The 25339-nt window shown below is 38.4% G+C and overlaps 1 protein-coding gene across 2 annotated transcripts in view; it reads left to right on the forward strand.

The window, feature by feature from the left end:
* Positions 1-19599, forward strand: part of cenpp (centromere protein P) — a 375236-nt gene extending 355637 nt beyond the window's left edge. The window contains exons 9-10 of one of the 2 annotated variants that reach the window (XM_030133511.1): positions 15393-15493; positions 19217-19599. In XM_030133511.1, the coding sequence (XP_029989371.1) occupies positions 15393-15493; positions 19217-19279 (164 nt within the window). In that variant the 3' untranslated portion in view covers positions 19280-19599. The remainder of the gene's footprint in view (positions 1-15392; positions 15494-19216) is intronic. The other variant, XM_030133512.1, reaches the window with a different exon arrangement.
* Positions 19600-25339: the final 5740 nt, after the last annotated feature.

Here is a 25339-nt window from a genome sequence, read left to right on the forward strand (position 1 = left end):
ATTTGGCTCAAATTTGACTCAGACGTCTATCTCCCAGGCCTACACCCATTTATCAGAAATATTTGAAATTCGGTGCCATAGCGCCCCCTACAATTTTACCTTTACGAAAATTACTTCACGTTAGACATACGAATACCAATTTGGCTCAAATTTGAATCAGTGTTCAGTCTCCCAGGCCTACACCCATTTATCAAAAGAAATTGCCACTTCGCTCATTAGCGCCCCCTAATAATTTACCTTCACGAAAATTGCATTAATTCGGACATACGAACACTGATTTAGCTCAAATTTGACTCAGTGGTACATCTCGCAAACCTACACCCATTCAATGGTAGAAATTTATTTTTAGCTGCATAGCGCCCCCTACAGATTTACTTGTACAAAACTTTCTTTAGTTCGGACATACAAACAAAGATTTGCCTCAAATTTGAATCAGTTGTCGATCTCCCAGGTCTACACCCATTCATCAGAAGACATTGAAATTTGGTGCTAGAGTGCCACCTGCTGAACGATGGACATACTTCTACTGGACGTGCCTGTGGCGAGGGCCTTTAGATGCCGCTTGCGGCTTTAATTTTTCTTTCTCCTGCGCTTTGAGCTCAATTTTGACCCTCTGAACATTTACGAAAACTCACCAAATTTTGCACAAAATTCAGAAGTGTGAGAAATTGAATTTACATATAGGTTTCGTAGATGTCGGTAAAGAAATGTTGCGGCAGCGCCCCCTTGAAAAGTGGAAATGCATTGCGCCAATGGGAGCGCGTCCAACATAAAGTTTGTTGTAGAGCCACGAAAATCGGTAGACAGATTCATCATGAGGAGACAAACAAAAAATATTATTATGGCCACGCCCCTAAACCAACCCTTAGTCGGCCATATTGGATTGAAATTTCCAAAATGCTGAGTCAGCGTTTTCGCTGACATTGTATTTTAACTATCTCCTACTAAGCCGTTTGGCCGAATGAGCTCAAAATCGGTGTACAGTATCTAGAGAAGTGGGGCATCAAAAGTTAGCCGAATTTTTTGAATCGGCATCACCGTTTTTGTGTGACGAGGTTGCAAACTTTGCGAAGTTTTTTCGAAAATTTACCATCATAAAAATTGCTTCAGCTCAGACATACGAACACCAATTTGGCTGAAATTTGACTCAGACGTCCATCTCCCAGGCCTACACCCATTTATTAATATAAATTGAAATTTCGCACTATAGCGGCCCCTACAAATGTACATTTACAAAAATGACATCAGTTCGGACATATGAACACTGATTTGGCTCAAATTTGACTCAAACATCTTTCTCCCAGGCCTACACCTATTTATCAAAAGAAACTGAAATTTTGCACTACAGCGCCCCCTACAAAAATTTTTAATATTTTTTATTAAAATTGCTTCAGTTCGGACATACGAACACCAATTTGGCTCAAATTTGACTCAGATGTCTATATCCCAGGCCTACACCCATTTATCAGAAAAATTTTAAATTCGGTGCCATAGTGCCCCCTACAATGCTACTTTTACGAAAATTACTTCACGTTAGACATGCGAACACCAATTTGGCTCAAATTTGAATCAGTTGTCAATCTCCCAGGCCTACACCCATTTATCAAAAGAAATTGCCACTTCGCTCAGTAGCGCCCCCTACAAATTTACCTTCACGAAAATTGCATCAGTTCAGACATACGAACACCGATTTGGCTCAAATTTGACTCAGTGGTACATCTCGCAGGTCTACACCCATTCAATGGAACAAATTGAATTTTGGCTCATAGCGCCCCCTACAGATTTATTTATACAAAAATTTGTTCAGTTCGGACATACGAACACTGATTTGTCTCAAATCAATTGTCAATGTCCCAGGCCTAAACCCATTCATTAGAAGACACAAAATTTGGGGCTACAGCGCCACCTGCTGAACGATGAGCATACTTCCACTGGACGTGCCCTTGGCGAGGGCCTTTAGATGCCGCTTGCGGCTTTAATTTTTCTTTCTCCTGCGCTTTGAGCTCAAATTTGACCCCCTGAACATTTATGAAAACTCACCAAATTTTGCAAAAAATTCAGAAATGTGAAAAATTGAATTTACATATATGTTTCGTAGATGTTGGTAAAGAAATGTTTCTGCAGCGCCCCCTTGAAAACTGGAAATGCATTGCATCAATGGGAGCATTTCCAACATCAAGTTTGTCGTAGAGCCACGAAAATTGGTACACAGATTCATCATGAGGAGACAAACAAAAAATATTATTGTAGCAACGCCCCTAAACCAACCGGAAGTCGGCCATATTGGATTGAATTTTCCAAAATGCTGAGTCAGCGTTTTCACTGACGTATTTTAACAATCTCCTCCTTTGCCGTTTGGCCGAATGAGCTCAAAATCAGTGTACAGTATCTAGAGACATGGGGCGTCAAAAGTTAGCCAAATTCTTGGGATCGGTGTCACCGTTTTTGTGTGACGACGTCGCAAACTTTGCAAAGTTTCTTTGGGAATTTACCATTACAAAAATTGCTTCAGCTCAGACATTCGAACACCGATTTGGCTCAAATTTGACTCAGACATCCATCTCCCAGGCCTACACCCATTAATTAAAATAAATTGAAATTTCGCACCATAGCGCCCCCTACAAATGTACATTTACAAAAATGACATCAGTTTGGACATACAATTACCGATTTGGCTCAAATTTGACTCAGACATCTGTCTCCCAGGCCTACACCTATTTTTCAAAAGAAACTGAAATTTCGCACTACAGCTGCCCCCTACAAGTTTTTTTTTTACATTTTTTTATTAAAATTGCTTCATTTCGGACATACGAACACCGATTTGGCTCAAATTTGACTCAGACATCTATCTCTCAGGCCTACACCCATTTGTCAGAAAAAATTAAAATTTCGGCGCTATAGCGCCCCCTACAATTTTACCTTTACGAAAATTACTTCACTTCAGACATACGAACACCAATTTGGCTCAAATTTGAATCAGTTGTCAATCTCCCAGGCCTACACCCATTTATCAAAAGAAAATGGCATTTTGCTCAATAGCACCCCCTACAAATCTACCTTCACGAAAATTTCATCAACTCGGACATTCGAACACTGATTTGGCTCAAATTTGACTCAGTGGTACATCTTGCAGGCCTACACCCATTCAATGGAACAAATTGAATTTGGGCTCCATAGCACCCCCTACAGATTTACTTATATAAAAATTTCTTTAGTTTGGACATACAAACAAAGATCTGCCTCAAATTTGAATCAATTGTCAATGTCCCATGCCTACACCCATTCATCAGATGACATTGAAATTTGGGGCAAGAGTGCCACCTGCTGAACGATGGCCATACTTCTACTGGACGTGCCCACTGCGAGGGCCTTTAGATGTCGCTTGCGGCTTTAATTATTATTATTATTATTTTTTTTTTTTTGGTCTTATTTTTCTTTCTCCTGCTCTTTGAGCTCAATTTTGACCCCCTGAACATTTACGAAAACTCACTAAATTTTGCACAAAATTCAGAAATGTGCAAAATTGAATTTACATATAGGTTTCGTAGATGTCGGTAAAGAAATGTTGCTGCAGCGCCCCCTTGAAAAGTGGAAATGCATTATGTCAATGGGAGCATGTCCAACATAAAGTTTGTCGTAGAGCCATGAAAATCGGTACACAGATTCATCATGAGCAGACAAACAAAACATATTATTGTGGCCGTGCCCCTAAAACAACCGGAAGTCGGCCAGTATCTAGAGAAGTGGGGCATCAAAAGTTAGCCAAATTTTTCGGATTGGTGTCACCGTTTTTCTGTGACGATGTCGCAAACTTTGCAAAGTTTTTTCGTGAATTTACCATTACAAAAATTGCTTCAGCTCAGACATACGAACACCGATTTTGCTCAAATTTGACTCAGATATCTATCTCCCAGGCCTACACCCATTTATTAAAAGAAATTGAAATTTCGCACTATAGGGCCCCCTACAAATGTACATTTACAAAAATGACATCAGTTTGGAAATACGAACACCGATTTGGCTCAAATTTGACTCAGAAATCTTTCTCCAAGGCCTACACCTACGTGTCAAAAGAAACTGAAATTTTGTGCTACAGCGCCCCCTACAAGTTTTTTTTAATTTTTAGGCCCGAGCCGAGTAAACCCGGCGCAGGGCCTATTGAGTCTGCAGTGGCCGCATGGGGACAAAATCGCCAGTGACGCGGTCGCCTTTCTCCACCGTCGCCACTCTCACACATATTCACATTCACGGCACTGAGACCTTTCCGAAGATGTATATGACATGTGCACAAATCGCATATTTACACCTGCTCAGAATGAATGGGAGTCAATGGGACACGCCCAGTCGGGGTCAGTCACATGTGTGTAAGTGCACGACACGTGACATCTGACCCCACAGACATGTGGGGGACGTCGAGAGCTTTCAAATAAGGCCAAATACATGGTTGGCACGGAAACGACTATATTGTTTTTGCTCAGATTATTAGGCCCGAGCAGAGTAAAGCCGGCGCAGGGCCTATTGAGTCTGCAGTGGGCGCATGGGGACAAAATCGCCAGTGACGCGGTCGCCTTTCGCCACTGTCGCCACTCTCACACATAGTCACATTCACGGCACTGAGACCTTTCCGACGATGTACATGACATGTGCACACGTCGCATATTTACACCTGCTCAGAATGAATGGGAGTCAATGGGACACGCCTACTCGGGGTCAGTCATGTGGGTGTAAGTGCACGACACATGACATCTGACCCCACAGACATGTGGGGGACCTCGAGAGCTTTCACATAAGGCCAAATATGTGGTTTCCACTGAAACGGCTATATTGTTCTTGCTCAGATTCTTCTTATTATTTTATTTTATTAGGCCCGAGCCGAGTAAAGCCGGCGCAGGGCCTATTGAGTCTGCAGTGGGCGCATGGGGACAAAATCGCCAGTGACGCGGTCGCCTTTCGCCACTGTCGCCACTCTCACACATATTACACACACATATACACCCATTTATCAGAAAAATTTGAAATTTGGAGCTATAGCACCCCCTACAATTTTACCTTTACGAAAATTACTTCACTTCAGACATACGAACACCAATTTGGCTCAAATTTGAATCAGTTGTCAATCTCCCAGGCCTACACCCATTTATCAAAAGAAATTGCCATTTCGCTCACTAGCGCCCCCTACAAATTTACCTTCATGAAAATTGCATCACCTCGGACATATGAACACCGATTTGGCTCAAATTTGACTCAGTGGTACATCTTGCAGGCCCATTCAATTGAAGAAATTTAATTTTAGCTGCATAGCGCCCCCTACACATTTATTTATACAAAGATTTCCTTAGTTCGGACATACGAGCAATGATTTCCCTCAAATTTGAATCAATTGTCAGTCTCCCAGGCCTACACCTATTCATCAGAAGAAACTGAAATTTGGTGCTAGAGCGCCACCTGCTGAACGATGGGCATACTTCTACTGGACGTGCCCTTGGCGAGGGCCTTTAGATGCCGCTTGCAGCTTTAATTGACTTTATTCACGCTTTACATTCCTTCTCTGTTTTTCCCACAATAAATTTATGTACCCGAGTTAGAGTCTACTAAAGACAATTACTGATAATATTCTAACAAATTCCCATAAAGCTTCCATAACTTCTGGTGTAATACTCACAGATATAACACATCACTACCCTATTGTTTTATGTACTGATGCTTTAGAACAAATACATGTTCCTTCCACTAAAACTTAGAGTTAAAGTCGTAAATTTAAAATCTCTACAAAAATTACGTGCAAACCTGCAAACCAAAATATGGGAATCAGTATATAACTGTAAGGATCTGACTGCTCATATGATGCTCTAATTAAAAAAATCAGACTCCATTGATTCTATGATACCTGAAAAATACATAAAGGTGCAATTGAACAGAAATCCTGACTTACAAAGGGTATTTTAAAGTCTATAAACAAAAAGAATAAATTATATAAATGATTTGTTAAAACCCTACTAATCTGAATAAACAAACACACTCAAAGTATAGAAATAAGCTCACACAAGTAATACGCATGAATATGTGAATGTATTATACTGAACTCATTAAAGTCCATCCGGGTGACCAAAAGAAGTCCTGGCCGATACTCAATGAAATATTTGGTCGAAAGCATAAAAATACAGTCTTTCTTCATACTTGTACACACCAAGGTTATAATAGTTCTGGATTTTTAATTATAGTTTAGTTTTAATTAGTTTTGACTTCTTTTTTCTCTAATTCACTTAGTTTTAATTAGTTTTTAGAGCAGGTTTGGTAGTTTTTATTAGTTATCATTTTTTTTCTGAATGCTTAGTTTTAGTTTAGTTTAGTTTTAGTATTAGTTTTAGTTATTTCATATATCTTATCTTCCTCACCATCCTATTCAAAGAAATTAGTGAGGTGTGGATCAGCGGGTTACTCTGGACACTTTATTTGGGGGTCGGGTTAGGATGGCTCATTGACTGAGCAGAGGCACAAACACATGTACAGTAAAATGTATAAATTCCCTATAGCATGTTGAGGTGTGTGTGTGTGTGTGTGTGTGTGTGTGTGTGTGTGTGTGTGTGTGTGTGTGTGTGTGTGTGATCCATACACAACGTCACTTATGTGAAAACAATGCAAAGATGTGCAAAGCGTGAGAGGAGATGCACAAAGCAGCCAGTGGTAAACCAGATAGAAACATATAGACCAGCTAACCAGCAGTTAAACCAGAAAGAAACATATATAAACCAGCTAACCAGCAGTTAAAGCAGACAGAAACATATATAAACCAGCTAACCAGCAGTTAAAGCAGATAGAAACATATATAAACCAGCTAACCAGCAGTTAAAGCAGATAGAAACATATATAAACCAGCTAACCAGCAGTTAAAGCAGATAGAAACATATATAAACCAGCTAACCAGCAGTTAAAGCAGATAGAAACATATATAAACCAGCTAACCAGCAGTTAAACCGCACAGAAACATATATAAACCATATAGAAACATATATATAAAAAAAACCTTATAAACATGTATAACCCAGTTCCTCATCAGTAAACCACACCTTATCAGATATCTCATCTCTTAATCATCTCCAGTTCCATTATTAGCTAACTTTGCTTCAGTTCAGTTCAGCTAGCTGTAGCTAGTAATGTCAAAGTTTTTTTTAACATTCTAACAGGTTCCATACCTCTGTAATTGGATTAGTTTTCCTCCTCCTCTTTTCTCCTCTTCTAAACTGTGCAGTTCAGGGCTTGGAAGGTCTTTTCATGGCGATAAACTCTCCAGTTTTTTACCTGGATGCTAGTTCAACACTGACGGTGTCAGTTAGCTCCGCTCTGTCTGTCACTCACGCACACACCGTGCGCCAAAAAAACAAAACAAAACAAAACAAAACAAAAAAAAAAAAAAAAAAAAAAAACGACCCCACTCATTACTAAAGTAAATCCCAGACAGGACTGTGCTGCTTTGTCCCAGCTTTAGTCTGTATGTTCCAGGTAGAGTGGGGACCAGAAGACCACTTGAAACCACAGTGACCAGACATGACAGACTGTGAAGTGTCGTATGGTGTCACCAGCTCAAACTGCTGGAGTGGAATAAAGCAATTTGATATCAATCCGACATTGACAAAGACGAAAACGAAGGAAATTTTATCCATAATTTTTATACGTTTTAGTTAGTTTTGTAAGATCACAATACAGTTTCAGTTAGTTATTGTTTTTTTCTTTTAATTAGAGTTTTTATTTATTTCAGTTAACGAAAATGTTTTTTCAATTTTAGTTTTCGTCATTTCGTTCGTTTTCGTTAACGATAATAACCTTGGTACACACAAGAAAAACTCAAAAAATGCAGAAAATGCCACTGAAAATGACAATCCTGCCAACAAATTCAATGATCATTTTATTTCTGCTGGAAAGAACCTTTCTATAAACATTAGTCAGCAACACAATATCACTTTTAGACAATAAGTCCAAGGAAATTACCTAAACTCATTTTTTCTAAAGCTAACACAGAGATGAAGTATATAAAATAGTCATGAAAATGAAAACCTCACACTATCGGTGAAGATAACATCTCAAGCAAAATTTTTAAAGCTTTTTTAAACGAAATTCTGGAGCCACTTGTCTACACCATCAACCTCTCCCTACTCAGTGGGGACATGACATGACAAAAATTGTTAGAACTGCACCAGTGTTTAAGTCAGGGGACAAAAATGATTTTCATATCCAAGTTTTTGGAGAGAGCTCTTAGAAAAATTTTAAATTCTGACTCCATCACAGTATGTCTTTAGAAAGAAGAGTACTACTGCTATGGTGATCCTGGATCTCTTAGAAAAAATGAATGAAGCAATTGAAAAGTGTGAGTGTGAATTGGAGTTTTCCTTGACTTGTTGAAGGCATTCGACACTATTGATTTTGAAATTCTATTAAATAAATTGCAATATTATGGTATTAGAGATACTGCACTCAACTGGTTTCGAAGTTATATGTATGGGAGGAAACAATATGTCATAATAAACAATCATAAGTCTGAATACCGAACAATGGAATATGGTGTCCCCCAGGGATCTATACTGGGGCCGCTTCTTTTCATATTATATATAAATGATTTCATACTCTCTTCCAATATTCTACACAAAGTACTATTTGCAGACGATACAAATAAATTTTTATCTCATAAAAATATAAATGACTTGGGAGAGATCCTAAACGATGAACAAAGTCGACATATGGCTAAAATGTAATAAATCATCCTTAAATATATAAAAGACAAACTTTATTATTTTTCGTTCAAATAAATATCAGACCAACATGGAAGAAGTCAAAATAGAAATAAATGGCAGTCCGATTGAGAGAGTATTGTCCACCAGATTCCTGGGGGTCCACATGGATGAGTTCTTAAATTTCAGGAGCCATATTGATGAGTTAACAAAAAAAGTATCAAAATATGTTGGATTATTTTTTAAGTTGAGGCATTTCTTACCTAGTGAAGCACTCCTTACATTATACCAGTCTCTATTTGAGCCTCATCTGAATTATTGTAATATTATTTGGAGCAATACAAAGGAAGGAACAAAGCTACCTTTCTTCCTGTCATTGATTATGGTGATCTACTGTACAGACATGCAGCTACCTCCATTTTAAAGAGCCTCCATTCAGAATGTCATGCTTCTTTACATTTTATTTCTAATACAAAATCTCTCACTCACCATTGCATTCTTTATGATGTAGTGGGCTGGACATCATTAACCATCCGTAGACAAAAACACTGGTTTATGTTCATCTAAAAAGCTCTGCTGGGTAAACTCCCAAAATACCTCAGTATCTTCCTTCTGTTAGCTCTAGTAGTTTTCATTTGCATTCCTCCAAGTGGTTGCTTTTGACTGTTCCCGAGTTCTGACAGATTTAGGAAAAACAGCATTTTCCTACCATGCACCATGGTTGTGGAATAATCTTCAAGAAACTCTAAAACTACATACATTCATTTCTATTAATGATTTTAAAAGTATCATGGAGAATGCAGTGAAGGAGGAATGTCACTGTTTTTCTTGATGCCATTATGGTTGAATAGTTGTTATTGTGTTTTATTGTTTATTGTGTATCATGTATGTGTTTTATGTTTTTGGACACTGTATGGCTGCTACTTTGGCAAGGTCTCCCTTGCAAAAAAGATTCCTAATCTCAATGGGACTTCCTGGTTAAATAAAGGTAAAGTAAAATAAATAAATAAAATGCTTGTCATATCTTGGTCCACATTTGATGCCCCTTCTGATCCACTCTTCTGTTGCTATGGCTTTCTGAAAATTACTTAACTCAATATCTTTCATAATGCTTGCACAATGTATTCTGTTGTCAATATGCTCAACGGCAGACTTTGTGACCTGATTCCAATTTCTCTTCCTTCACACGCCTATCAGACTAGGAAAAAGCATCATATTCAGGGAATAAAACGGAAACTGAAATGTACCAGTCTCAGTATAGTTTGCAAAGGTCCGCAGGTATGGAATGATATAAATAAAGATGTACAAATGTCTCCTACTGTACATGTTTTTAAAAAGAGATTTAGGAGGCAACTGCTACTGGAATATGCTCAAGTATGAATTAATGCTGTAAACCTTTTCTTTGCCTCTGTGTAACTTGTTTTAAGACTGTTGGGGACTAGACCACTTGGACCTTGTTAGGAGTAGGGCTTAGATTAGTTTTAGGTTAGGGAACTAACATTATTATTAATATTAACATTATTTTATTTAGTGTATGTGAGTGTGTGTGAGTGAGACTGTGGATCAATGTGCTTATCATGTAAACCTGTACTGTGTGAGACTATGGATGCTTGAAAGGGGGGGTATTTTTGGGTTTGTTTTACTTTAAAATGTGTTGCGTTATTGTTACATGTGGTATTTATTCTTTGTGTCTGGGCCCCTCTCAAAAGCTCTTCAGCTTTCAGGGTGTCCCATTTCACATAATGTAAATGCAAAATGTAATGTTCTTATACTTGGATTTTTTAATATATGTGTGAATAGAATGAACGAATGAACGAACGAATGAACAAATGAACGAAGGATAATTAATTAACAGGTACTTCAGATGTTAACAGACATTTTACGAGATCTGCTTGATTTCTTTAGTATAATAGTTTTTGGACAACACCTGAATCTTTATGGTATTAAACCTAATAGAATTTTTTGGACACCTGAATGTATTATTTTGTGAGCAAATGATTGTCCTTTACACTCAAACAACGATTTGTTTTATTATGTTTTATCAGTGATCTGTATAGACTTCCGTTGTTTTGGAAAAATCCCAAAAGCAATTTTGCTCTCTAACTCCAGCAGTGTTTTGTGGATTAAAAAACTACACCGGACTTCTCATCAGCCTGAGGATGAGCAGATAATGACTGAGTATAATTGAACATAATTTCACTGAAAGTGAACTTTTCCTTTCAGCATGTGAATTGTATACCTCTGGTTAAATGTTACCATTGTAAGACATTCCTGGAACTAGTAAGTCTACCTCACATTGTTTAAAGTACGAAACCAGTGCAGTACAGCTGAACATGTACAAAGTATACTGGACAATTTATCAAGTAAAACTATTCATTTGGTAAAACTGTCAGAGATTTAACTTGAACAACAAAATATCGCCAGTGTGTAACATCCAGTGTACCTTTTGTCATATAACTTTTGTTATGATTTGGCACTATATAAATAAAATGTGATTAATTTGATTGATCAATATGATCCCTCACTGGTAGGTCCGCTCATGGTCAGCAAGGTCAGAGAGGACCCTGGGATTGACTGAGAACACATTTTTCTTCTTGTTCGACTCGACTTTGGTGCCTTTCTCAGGATTTATTGGAAAAAAACAAAAAAACAAAACACCTTTAAAAAAGAAAGAAAGAAAGAAAGAAATAAAGAAAGAACCTCAGGTGAGATATCAAATGCCTTGTATTTTCTAATATTATAAAAGGAAAAAAGTTTTACCGTTGGAGGAACTCCAGTGTTGACCGTAGTTTCATTGAGTAATGTATGTTAAAGCAAAAGTAACTACCAAACATCAGGTGGACGGCAGATGTGAAGGAAGTGATGTGGTCATTGAAAACCTCTTGGTCGATGCTCAACACAAACATCTCAGCTGCAAAGCAGGAGGACCCTAAGAAAAAATAAAATGAATAAAAAATAAACTTTAATGACAACATCAGCCATAAACAGACACTGAATGGTACTTATTTCACTATAGGATGAGGGTCAGGCTTGGTTCAGTTTACTTACCACACACAATAAGGCAGGGTGTTGGTGGCACGTTCTCCATCTGAACCTCGTCAACAAGGCTTGTCTTCTTGATGAAATGGAACAGATTTTTATTTTTTATTTTAATTTTTAGTTTTATTCAGATGCTCTTCATTTTCATCAAAATGAGCCAGTAGACGCATCATCTGTATGACTTCTTCTGAGCAACAGTGGTCTGACGTCTTTCAGTTTGCTGCTTGAGAAGAGCATCCAGAACTTGTTTGTGTTTCTGTGCATCAACACGTTTGAAGAAGTTGACAAGCACATTGACAAGGAAGGACTCAATCAAACTTATGCTTGTCAATTCCTGGAAGTGTGCTGCCATACTGAATCGCTTAAACAAAAATGGCCATTCCTGGCTTAATTTCTGGATGCTTGCACCCTTTATTGATCTCTTTACGCTGCGTGAAGTAGGTGGACTTGATTAACTCTTTCACAGCATCTAAACTGTAGTGCATCTCTTCAAACATCTGCATTTGTTCTTTTTTATTTTAAGCTGTCTCTGATAGAAAAATTCTGTGATACACGCTGAGACAAAAGACGGAGTCACTGGATTCTGGAATCAGAAGATTTTACTTGCAAGGAGTCAAGTACATACAGTGAGATGCAGCAGTTGACTGACTATCAACAGGAAGTGTAAGATCTTATGAAAGAACATGAGCATTACAATCATTGGACCAAGTGTACAAATATTATGATGTTGATCAAGTTCACCATTGGCTTAGGTATTCAAAACACAGTGATTTAGGAACAGGTTTGTCTGAAGACCAGGGCTGCGTTTGTACTCTTCCCCCACCTGCCCCATGGCCTGATCTCCTCAAGGGCAGCAGCCCGTTTTGGACCCAAACTGGATGGACAACAAGTACGCTTTGGTCCCAAACTAGAACAAAACAAGCAGATAGCAAAGAAATGGTAGACATATCCTGAGTGGATATGTCCGAGCATTCTTGCAAAATGTCATCAAAACCCATCCATGACTCCTGCTCTGGACACCTGGTATTTACAGGATATAGTCTAATAGCCTAATTGTTCTAACAGTCTCTCCACAGTCTCAGGAAGTGGCAAATGTTTTGACTCCCAGTTGATACAGCCATATGTGTCTTGAACTCTTGCTTGTTCTTCAGCAGATATTTCCTCTGTGTCATCATCTGATGTTACTTTGCATTTCTTTATCTTTGGTGTGTCAGGTCATTTGACATTTTCAACTCTTGACTGGAGTTGCTTTACCAGGGAATGGTATCCAAGTCTAACAACATCACCATCAATCACATCTTGAAGGGACTTTGGATATTTGGCCACTATCTTTTTTGCCATCTCAGTGGTGGTGTGCTTGCTTGGATGACAGCTTCCTGAGGGTGATGATGTAGCTGTGGATGACACTGGTGAGCGAGTGGCTGAGGATGGAGAGGGAGAGGAAAGGTGAGACACTGGAGAGGAACATGCTAGAGTTGGAGTAGTTGAGTCTGTAAAAGTGCAACAAAAGAAATCTGAAAGCAGTAAACCTTGAATGTTTTTCTACTCTGTAACAGAATATAGCGTATTGATAAAATTCAGTGGTTCCAAGACTTTTCCAACTCAGGGCCGACCTGAAAATCTCAGAAATCGCTGTGGTCTACATTCAACCTGATACAATTTGACATTTATATTTTTTTGGCAAAATTTTCTGACATTTTCTCAGAATTTTGTTCTTTTTTCTTGAAATTTTAGGACTTTTTAAAAATTACTTCTTAAAAGGGATTTTTAAATGAAATATTTTTCTCAAAGTTGTATGACTGTTTTTTTCAAGAAATATTATCACTTTTTCTAGACGTTTGACAACTTTTTTCTGGAAATGTCTACAGAATTTCTAGACATTACTTAAATGTTAGTGTGTATAATACATGCAAAAGTCAATGCAACAATGAAGAATAGATGTGAACACTTTTATTTATAAAAAATAATTTCAATAAGTGTGGTAAATGTCTTTGTCCTTCTTGATGAAAATGTTAGTGCAGTGCTCTGCCAGCATCTGAAACATGTTGCAGCACTTTCAGATGCGTTACAGATTACAGAGTTTTCATGTGCAAATGATTTGGAGGCCAACTTGCAACTTGCCCTACTATCATCTGGCCCAGCTGCACAATAGTATCAAAACTGTTAAAATGTTCCTTTTCACTTCACAACTTTAATGTACTCTGAAAATGTGCTTAAGAATCATGATGATGTAACATTTTTTGTTATGTGTTTCATCTGAAGATCAATATTTAGAGTTCAGTATATCACTACAGTTATTTGTGATTTGAATATTGCACTTAGCCTGATTGAGATTTCAACTATTTTACATTACTTGAGCAGCTCTATAAGGGAGGAGTGTATGGTTGTGGTGGCAGTGTTTTACACTCACTCTTATGGGCCAAGGCAGCAACCAGTCTTCTAGCTTGTATGGGCTTTAACACTGGCAGCAAGTCTCCCTCGGTAACGTAATGTAAATCATCTGTTGTTGCTGCACCAAGTGCCTTCTAAGTATCCTCTACTGACTTGACAACTTGATCAGAAATATCTGGAAGCACTGGTGCTATGGCATTGCTGAGGTTCTTTGGTATCTGTGATGCACTCATATCTGTTAGGACACAAATGAGAGCTTAGCATCTGGCCCACTGAAATAAAAGCATTTAGTGTGACAAGAAACTGTGCTTCAGTGGGACAATCTGATTTCCATTTTTTATGTAATGTGATAAAGGCCACATGTCAATCAGGTCACTAACAAGTCTGTATTCTAATCTTCCAGTGTCCTTTTTCACAGTGTACATGTGGTAGTGTGAAAGAAATTCCCCATCATGCACTCTCATCAGAAAATGAAGTGCCAAGTCATCTTTCACAAGAATGAGGATGATTTCAAACAAACTCCACTGAATCATCATTCTTGGTGACAACAAAATGTCTCTTCCTGTAAATTATCTCATTATATTGTACATCAACAGGAATTGTTGTATTTATCTCAGTGAAGCCAAAATGGAGGATTGTGCTTTTAACTTGCTCACTATAAATCTCTGAGTAAAAGGGTGAGCAACCTTTTATTTGCAAGGCTGTGGAGGGCTCACTGACCCTGCGGAAACAAAGGCCTGAAACATCTGATGCGTCTCTGAAAAAGTCAAACAGATTTTTGAAATTCTTCAGATGCTTTGCACATCTTTTGAAGTAACTATGTTTGCTCTCAAAATGCCTAATCCATAGCCTGATGAGTGGGCCAAATTTCAGGATCAGTCCTGGATAATGCCACAAATAATGATGTTTAGGTCTCAAGTTGATATCTGGAAATAGGGCCTTCCTGGTTTCCAAATATTCTTGGATGAGTGCATCCAGAGATACAAACTGAGCCTTGGAAATTTGCTTAGCACAAATTAGGTCAACAATGTCCCTAAGCTGCAAAATTAACTGCCACACATTATCTTGGGGTCCTGCATTTTGTCTCCAATGATCAGAGGCAATAGTCTCCAGATGTTCCAATTTTGGACAGCATGTCCACTCAGTTTCAGTGTTTGAGGACTGACCTCACAAGGTTTGGAACATGCATCTGTTGCTTTGTATTTAAACTGCTTGATTCGTCTGTTCAAAATTGTGTAGGTGAACCATTTGTTTTTGGTGATGAAGTACCTGAAGCAAAGAGCAATATCATACAAGAGGACACCCTCAAAGATGTCTTGACTGAGACGGGGGCATGCCAGGTGAACAAACATTAAAGATTTGTAATAATAATAATGGATTGGATTTATATAGTGCCTTTCTAGACACCCAAAGCGCTTTACATTATTGACCCATTATTCATTCGCTCTCACATTCTCCCTCTGGTGGTGGTAAACTACATCTGTAGCCACAGCTGCCCTGGGACAGACTGACAGAAGCGTGGCTGCCATTTTGCGCCTACGGCCCCTCTGACCACCACCAAACATTCATACACCAGTGTGAGTGGCACTGGAGGCAAGGAGGGTGAAGTGTCTTGCCCAAGGACACAACGGACTGACTAGGACAGAGTGGGATTCGAACCGCCAACCCCTCGGTTATTGGACGACCCACTCTACCACCTGAGCCACAACTGCCCCCAAAAGCAATTGCCCCAATTTGTAGAGTATTACAGGCCTGAACTTTATCCCTTGTACTTGTGGGGCATCCTCTGTCTCCAACTGTTCAATGGCAGATCTGTACGTTTCTAGAGTCCGCTTCAGTCCACAGATGATAGGATCAGCACAAATTCAGTTTGAGAAATCAGACAATATCTGCAGAAGTACTCAGATGGACTTTTCAGTAAAACCACCAATGGTGTGAGAGCCCAGGCTGTCTCCAGCAATGCAGTACAGCACTCCCTTTACTACATGTTCATCTCCCATTGTTATCCCATTTTCCTCCAGTTTTGTCAGATCACTAAGCAGTTCAGAAAAAACCTTAGCATGGCCAAATTCCTTAAAATCCTTCTCTGTACACAACAAAACCAGCTGCATGTGGTCAACATTTGATCATACATAGGGGGCATGTTGAGTAGAGAGAAGTAAACAGCCACCACCTTGTGCTTCTTTTTTGCAGAACCCAGTGGGTTCACAGGTTCAGATGCATCCTGGTATAAAACCAGATTGAGACAACTTGGGTTGTCCTGAAAAAATGTGTTTGACATAAACACCTTACCATCACCACTGTCAGAGAGAATATCTGTTTTGGAAACACCATTAAGATCCACTGACATGAGGTCCTGCCAAAAACCGGACTCCAGCATACCCTTTAAAGTTTCTAACATCTATAATAAGCACACCTCTCTATCCTATTCTCAACTCTGCCCAATGACACTTTTTTGGGTTCCACATATTTGAGCATATCTTTATAGCACTGGGCTCTCGAGTAAACAGTTTTCATGGGCCCTGTGTGGCAAGCTGTAAACAAGTCAGATTGTTTAATTGTGTCAGATTTTTACAATGCCTTCATCTGAAACTGACCTATCTTTTAGAAGTAAGTTAAGTCAATTCAAAGTATATGCCTGCCCTAACTCGTGTATATTCTGTAGTTCTTCAACAATGTTTTGAATGGTAGACACTGGAAGAAGATGTTCCTGTAGTTTTATGTTAAACATACATATATTTCTCAGATACAGGTTGCTGAAATTAGACCTGTCCCCAACAGTGACTTCAGCATCTGACATACTGGCAGCTCCCTGTATGGACCCATCCCCAAGAGTGTCTTCAGCATCTCACACACTAGCAGCTCCCTGTATGGTAGCACTTGTAGTGGGACTCTCACACTGTGTATCTTTGATTGATGCATAAATCACATTTTCTGACCAATGCCTGTGCTTTCTGGACATGTGAGAGGAAAAAGATGTTTTCGCAGTGAACTCAGTTTTGGATCCCCTCACTGGGCAAGCAACATGATGCCCTTCTGCTATGTGCTCCTTTAAGTGAGCAACCTATGATTTAGTTCCCTCGCACTGGTGGTCACAAAGTGAGACGGTGCATATTAATGGCATTAAAGTCACATCCTGATGAACTGTTGGTGTACTATTGTGGTGGCGATAGTGTGACTTTAAAGCTGTGTATCCAGAAAACACCTGCTTGCAACGTTTTTCTACACATTTGAAAATAAGTTGGGGTTCATTGTGATGCATTTTGCAATGCAAAACATATCCTTTTACAGAATGAACATTTTCTCCATACATGTTGCAAGAATACATCATTGATGTTAAAAAAACACAGAGGTTGTACCCCCAATCAATACGAGCAGCGTGTTTAACCAACCAGAGACTTCAGCAAATAGACAGATACCACTTTAGCTTGATGCTAGGGGCATAAACCCGCATTGCATGTTTCGAAGCAAGTCAAACTGATGAAACGATTGCCCTGTCTCCCAAACATGTCTGAACATGTATTATTTACGTAATTGTACTGTTATAAAATCCTAACGTAGCAAGACATAAAGGTACGGGGACATTAGCATAATGTTAGCTGCCTGTAATGCAGCCCTCTTGATAAGCTGAATAAACCCAGTTCACTTAAAGTCTTTTACTTGTATTGATTTACTAACCGAGGTAACTGAAGACAGGTTCTGGCTGAGACAGAGTCCTACAAATCTGAACCGCTGATGAAGCTCCTTCAGTAAAAACCATAGATTTAAATGGGGAAGTCCGACTGTCTGAAACAAAAACAACCTGATCCCACATGGCATTCATCCGGAGTGTGTCAGAGGTTCATGGACATGAATCAGATGCAGTGCGCTGATTGGCCTGTTTGAATTTCAGGCGCGCTGACAAGTAATGCAAAATCTCCTAACTGTAGGAGGGAAATAAAACTTCTACTCACATTTGAGATGCTTTTAAAATCAATCAGATGTTCTGAGATGCCTTTAATATAATTTAAATGGTTTTCATTATATAAATTGAATTACCTCTCGATGGAAACTAAAGATGGACATACAGTAGTTCTGTAGTTCTGTTCTTAGCACAATAGTATAATAGATCAGTCCAATTAGTAATTAGTTAATAGTACAATAGTAGTTACTAACAGAATTTTTTTATGTGAAATTAATATAAAAACTGTAGTGTGAACTGTTATAAATATTACAGCATAACATTTAATTTATATATTTTTAGCACAGCATATATGCAAAACTTGTGGTTATAGCTGCCATAAATATTAAAGCAAATGTCCATTATTAACACAAAAGTACATCAATTTGACAGGTACAGACAGTATTTTTTTATGTGAAATACAAGCAAAAATAGCCATGTACTTGTTATAAATATTACGGCATGTTTCTGTAAAAAAAACTAGTGCAAAAGTAGGGAATTTTTTTTTTTTTCCCATGAGAACACATTTAAAAAATACAGTTTTTCCTGATAAACTTTTTTTTTTTTTTTTTTACAGTGCTTCAGTGTTATATAAACAGCATTAAACCGTTTTAGAGTTTATGGATTTTCACTGTAATGGTTTGCAGTTTTTCACTGCAAAATTTATGAACTTTTTTTACAGTGTAATTACCACCATGGTTGTTATTGTTGATATTCTCTTGTGAGGGTCTTTGCCATCTTTGTTTTCCTTTTTCTCCCCCCTTCCCTCTCTCTTTCGCTCCTCCGCCTTTCTTCTCCTTCCCCCGTTCCTTCATGTCAGGTCCAGCATTGAAATATGTTTCAACTGAAACTCAAAATAAAGACAGCAGAATAATAAGGGGAGATTATGAAGTTTCCCTTGGTAAAGCAAATTTGTTCAGCACAAAAAGGCAGCCGGACTACCATTTTGCTGTTATGACAATGGACAAGATAAAAAAAATAATAATAATAATAAAATATAATGGTTCACTCTGATATTAACAACATTGTTATCTACAAATTACTGACCTATTGACCTCTGTAACTATGTTTTTACCCATATTAACAGACAAACTGTTAACCTGTGTATTGGATGTGTTTGCAGCGCTGCAGCTGTTCTCCAGTCTGCCTGTGGGTGGTGCTGTTGAGGCCTTTCACTGCCTTCTGAGGATTGTAGGACCTGAAGCAGCTGTGGAAGCAGTCATCCGAGCAATCAATGGTTCATACAAGACATAAGGAAGATCCAGAAATTTCAGTTTACATGCAGCTTTAAATCTCTTTAAATTCAGTGAGGTCTGTTTTAAAATAAACGCCTGGTCAGAATATGTCATTTAGAACTGTAACTCACAGCTATCCCCCTTATTATCTGTTCTGTTCATCTGCTCAGTGTACATTCCATACAAAACAGCCAAATACTGAATATCAAATAAATGTGTCCATTTTAAGGTGATGTTGTTTTCTATATGATGTTCAAATGTCTGAGTTCCATTCCAGTCATATTGTAAAGCTAAATAAAAAAAAAACAAACACTTATTTGAATAATAATTTGTGTCCGATGGTTTTTCAAAAGAAAAAGATTACAGATTCATTATTTTAATTTTTTTTATTTATTTAATTTTTTTTAACTTTTCTTTCTTACTGTGCGCTGATTAGAAAAATTCCCCAGGGATCAGTACAGTTAATTTTTTTATGAGAAGTTTTGTCATTTATATATATATATGTGTGTGTGTGTGTGTGTGCACTACCGGTCAAAAGTTTTAGAATACCCCAGTTTTTCCAGTTTTGTACTGAAATTCAAACAGCTTGAAATGGTACAAAGGTAAGCGGTTAACTGCCAGAGATAAAAAAAAAAAAAAAAAAAAAAAAGGTAGGGTTAAACAAAACTGAAAAATAATGTATATTTCAGAATTACACAAAAAGGCCCTTTTCAGTGAACAAGAAATGGGTTAACAACTTAAAGCAGTTCTTCAGCAATGGAGGTTGATCAAGCCTCGAAAGTTGGTGCTACCAATTCCTACGGGTGTCCCAACGTTTCTTAGTTACTTACAACCCCCTCTTGTCTGCATAAAAGTAGTGTTGGAACACACTTTGGTACCATACCGTGAGCATTATTTGAACAGTATTGTACTGCAGAGAGTAGTGTGTTACTATAAAAACGGTGAGGAAAAGGCAATTAACGATAGAAGAGACAGACCATTATAACACTTAAAAATGTAGGTCTTTCCTACAGAGAAAATGACAAGAAAGTCAAGGTGTCAGTAAGTACAGTTTCCTTCACCATCCAGAGGCACTCAGAAACTGGGGGAAATGCTGATAGGATGAGGTCTGGTAGACCCAAAGCCACAACAGAATCAGAAGACAAGTTTCTGAGAGTCAACAGATTGCGTGATAGGTGACTCACAGGACAACAGCTTCAAGCACAGCTCAATAGTGGTTATAGTAAGCAAGTCTGAGTTTCACTTGTGAAGAGAAGACTTCGAGTTTCAGGTTTAACACCTTCTTCCAGTCTTCAGTAGTCCACTGGCAGTGTTTCATGGCCCAGGCAAGCCTCTTTTTCTTATTCTGAAGTCTCAGCAATGGCTTTCTTGCTGCAACTCGACCCATCAAACCTGCAACTCCAAGTCTTCTCTTCACATTTGAAACTGAGAGGGGGGCTGAGAGGGTGGCTGCGACTACCAAGTACATGACAAAAGGTGGTAAGTATTATAGTGTATATAAACCATGCAAAAATTAAAAATGGAACCCATCGTTTGAGGACTCTATGGGCCGATCTACTAAGATCCCAATGTGCTAATTTGCTTGCGCAATCTAGAATTTCGCGTGTAGGGTTGAACCACTTGTTTGCGGGTGATTTACTAAGATTGCTTGTGCAAATTACAACAGGTGCAAAGTCTTGGAGACCGCCCTTTTTAAATGAGGGTTTTGCGTGTGCTACTGGAGACAATACGCTGGATAAACTGCTCTGGGATACAGCACTATTGGTAACAGCATGCTGAATGATCCAGACGCACGGAAATGTAACGTTGGAGGAGTTTTGTCAGAAGGTATTGCATGACTCATTCATTCATTTATTTTTCATTTTACAGGTGCGTGTGTGTGGAGGGGAGGTTGGATTGGACTGAATGACTGTCAGGCGAAAATATTTTTGTCACACTGTAGCTTAATGTTGGTGCATATTTTTATTCCCAAGAGTCCCGTAAAGTGTGTGTGTGGGGGGGTGCATACATCTCAATTATTTTTTCTTCCGTCACTCCAAAAATGTTCACACAAGGGTGAAAAATGCATTCTCTGCATCTCGGTTCATCATTTTGATGTCTCCTAACCACTTCCATGTGTGCGCAATTACACATACAAACCGTTTGCACCTCCTTTTGAGATGTGGTAAATATAGATGCAGTTTCTATGAGCAAAATTGCTTTTGGGTTTGATAAATCACTTTGCATGTGCTAAATTAATATATTTACATTTTCTCCTCCCAGCACACACACAATTGCATGTAAACTCTCCAATTTGCATGTTCATTGTGGCAAACGTACTAACTGGATGCAGATGCGCTTTTTTGCACCTTTGAAAGATGCAACCCTTAGTGCGCACTGTTAGTAGATCAGTTTGTACATTTTACACGTTTTAATACACGCAAACCTTTAGTAGATTCAGCCCTATGTGTGCTTTTCCAGTAGTTTACACTTGATCACAACCCCAAATATTATAGTCCATTGGCCAGGCCAGGTAGTGGTACCACCAAAGGGGCAAAACCTTCGTGGTGCCATTTTGTTAGTAGGTCATATATATGTGTATCAAACCATGATAGCCTTTCCAAATGAGTAGCTTAGTCATGATTATATGGTACCTCTTTTTTTCCAAAAAATGTATCATTACACTTAATGGCGTATGGTGGTATTTCTGAATTATTCCACTTTTTCCTGTAAAAATGCTAGTTGAATTGGTCCAAGATAAGGTTGTGACATTTCATTATGCTTCTACTTTTCAGATTTTATAGGAAGATGTTACAATTGATTGTTTCTTTCAGAAAATAGTACATGTGTTTTCACTCCATTCGAGCACCGCATCTGAGGCAAGTAAATATCCATATTTATTTAAGATTTAGTCAAGACATTGTTAAGACTGAAATAAGTGAAGTGATGATAAATTCTCTTTTCATACAGAGCAAATGAAAGTTCTGGAGTTCTGGAGTGATCACAACAAAGACAGCAGTTTAATAATGACACAACTACGGAGCAGAAAATGAATGTACCATTTCATTTCATACATAAGAGCACAAGTTATAGTGCCAATCCCGATGCAAACAGACAAGAAAATAACACATAGGGTATTTTGGTGTCTTTGCAGGTCTGGATACTAGGGCCTCATAAGGTAGTTTATTTGCCATTTGTACACATTCCAGTACATAGGAATTATTATGCAGAGATCTCTGAGATGACAAGTGTAAAAGATTAAAAGAAACAGTCAAAGTAAATTCTTGAATAATGAGTCATGAGCCCATTGTCAGCACAGGAAATATTCATTTCTTTTTTTCCATGGTTCTGATTCTACAAAATTTGTGGGAAAAAATCCTGAATTTCACAAAACTTTAACTTGCTTGAAGGAGTCTTGGCATTTATTTGCAAAAGTAAATACCCTCAGAGGAAGTGGAATGGCTATCATAGCAAAATATTATCTATAGATACAGGCCATTTCAAAATGCATCACCAGAACTTGCCCCCTTGGGTGGTACCAATATCCCAAATATCTGGTCTTGGCCCATGGACTATTAAGCAGTGCGTTCCCTGAGGTGTGGGGAAAATGAATGTTCAGCATCATAGAATCAGTTCATTATTTTCCATGGTTTCTTTTATCCACAGTCCTAGAAACCATTCCACACAAGTCCAAGGGATCTACCGTACACAAGTTTGGCCAGACTGAAGCTGTACTTCATACCTAAGACACCGCATGTTATTCCTTCCTATAATTAATATTAATTATTGTGAAAATATATGTTTGTATTGCTTTACAGTCAGAATGGACATAATCACTATACACGATTGGGTGGAACAAGAGAAAAGCAGAAACCTTGCAAATCACACTTAGCCAACACTATCACAAGGTCTGCACTAAAATCCGAACCAAAATAATGTTATAGTGAGAAGATGCTGGGTTATGTTTATTGTGTTGACTTTTTGGTTATTTATTCTTGCTATTTTTGTTGATTGGTATTCTTTTTGTGGGTGGTAAAGAAATAACGCTGGTAACCAGTCAATGGTTATGGAAGCAGAAGATTAAAGAACCTTTTCTTTTTTTCCTAGGCAAAGGTAAAGGACGCCTAGAGACACAAGAGTAAAATTGAAGGGCTGTTTCTCAGTTTGCAGCAAAGAAGGACAGCTCTACATTCTCATAATGGTATGTATACATATGTTAGCTCCAAAATCACCCACACCAACTAAGGATTTCCCTGTCTCCTACAAGTCATCTTAGTGAAGGGATTTTTATATAGGGTGATGTGATTGCTATGGTTATGTTTTCTTGCACCGTCATGCTGCAGAGAACAGTGGCCAAAAACTGGGAAAGTTAGGGGCGGGGGGAAAGTAATTTAAAAAAAAATATCCATGAATTGTACTTTTAAATAAACATACCATTGCATGTTATTACTGTCTGTCCTTACACACTAATAATCTAACTTTAAGGGAGGAACAGGACACACTTTCAGTGATGGCTTGTTAAGATATAGGCTACCTTTAACACCAAATAGAGCTTCAGCAATTAACAAATGTTCATCTTTGAAACTACTTTACAGCATTGTAAATTTCATCAGCTAATTACAGGACAGGACCTGATGACGTTAACTAAAATGATCGATAGAAATAAAAACTGAACCGGTAGCACTAACAGTCTTGTTGCACCACACATTATGGTGAATATATATCATGTTTGTTAGTTCAGTTCAACCAAAATGTAGTAGAACAGAGCAAGCATCATAGTAAAAGCTAACAAATGTAAGAGTTATAACCTGCCTAATTAACCTTAGCCCTGTTTTCATAACATGCATAGTTATATGGAGAGAACATCTGCTTACCTTTATCTTTTGCCCGTTTCTCCTCGTCTTTTTTTTCTAAATTGGACACCTGAGAGACCCAGAGCTGAACTGTCCCAGTCCCACCCTCCCGCTTCTCCTTCTCTCGCTGCTTCTGTGTGTGCCGCACGGCACCATCACAGCAAGCAGGGGCGCATGCACAACAGAAGGGGTGCTATTGGGCAAATTCCACACCGTGATCGATTGACTCGATGTTTTTTTAAGAGCTCGTGGCGCCCCTCATGAAATGATGCACTGCTCAATTGCCCACTTCACCCATATGAGGAACCGCCCCTGATTAAACAACATATTAGAGTAGATATGAAGTACAAACCACATACTGAACCACAGTAGAACTGTAGTAGAAACCATATACTGAACCACATATTTGAGTAGATTTGATGTAGAAACCATATACTGAACCACATATTAAAGTACATCTGAAAGTAGACACCATACACTGAAGCACATATTAGAGTAGAACTGATGTAGAAACCATACACTGAACCACATATTCATGTAGAACTGAAATAGAAACCATATACTGAACCACATTTTTGAGTAGAACTGAAGTAGTAACCATATACTGAACCACATATTCATGTAGAACTGAAATAGAAACCATATACTGAACCACATATTAGAGTAGAACTGAAGAAGAAACCATTTACTGAACCACATATTCCAGTGGAAACCATATACTGAACCACATATTACAGAATACATTCTTCGGTGCACTTACTGTTCCTCTCTCTCTGTTCACAGGCCTCCTCCACAACAGCTATTTGTCATCTTCCACAGCAGTTACGCCCGCTGAGTGGCAGAAAGAGGGAGATGTTGTGGCAGCGTTGGCTTCAGTGCCATCTAAACTTAAGAACAATATTTAATAAAACATAGGGAAGAGCTGTTGTGCGATAGATTGTAAGAACAGGTTTGAAAAGCTGTCAGAGCTATCATTTTACAGGCTACCGAAAGCCAAAGAAAAGAGAAGTAGATGGATCCACAAATCCAGGCAACGAAACCTGGATTTGTGAATCCCGTTTTGTGTCAGCTAACATTCATTTATGCTGCATTTTTGGGTAAAATCATATCTTAAATTACGTATTGTTTTAGCTAACGTTGCTTCTTAGTAAAGCTCTTGGTTTCATGATCTGGGGCTTG

The sequence above is a fragment of the Sphaeramia orbicularis genome, chromosome 5 (assembly GCF_902148855.1).
Source record: "Sphaeramia orbicularis chromosome 5, fSphaOr1.1, whole genome shotgun sequence".
NCBI lineage: Eukaryota > Metazoa > Chordata > Actinopteri > Kurtiformes > Apogonidae > Sphaeramia > Sphaeramia orbicularis.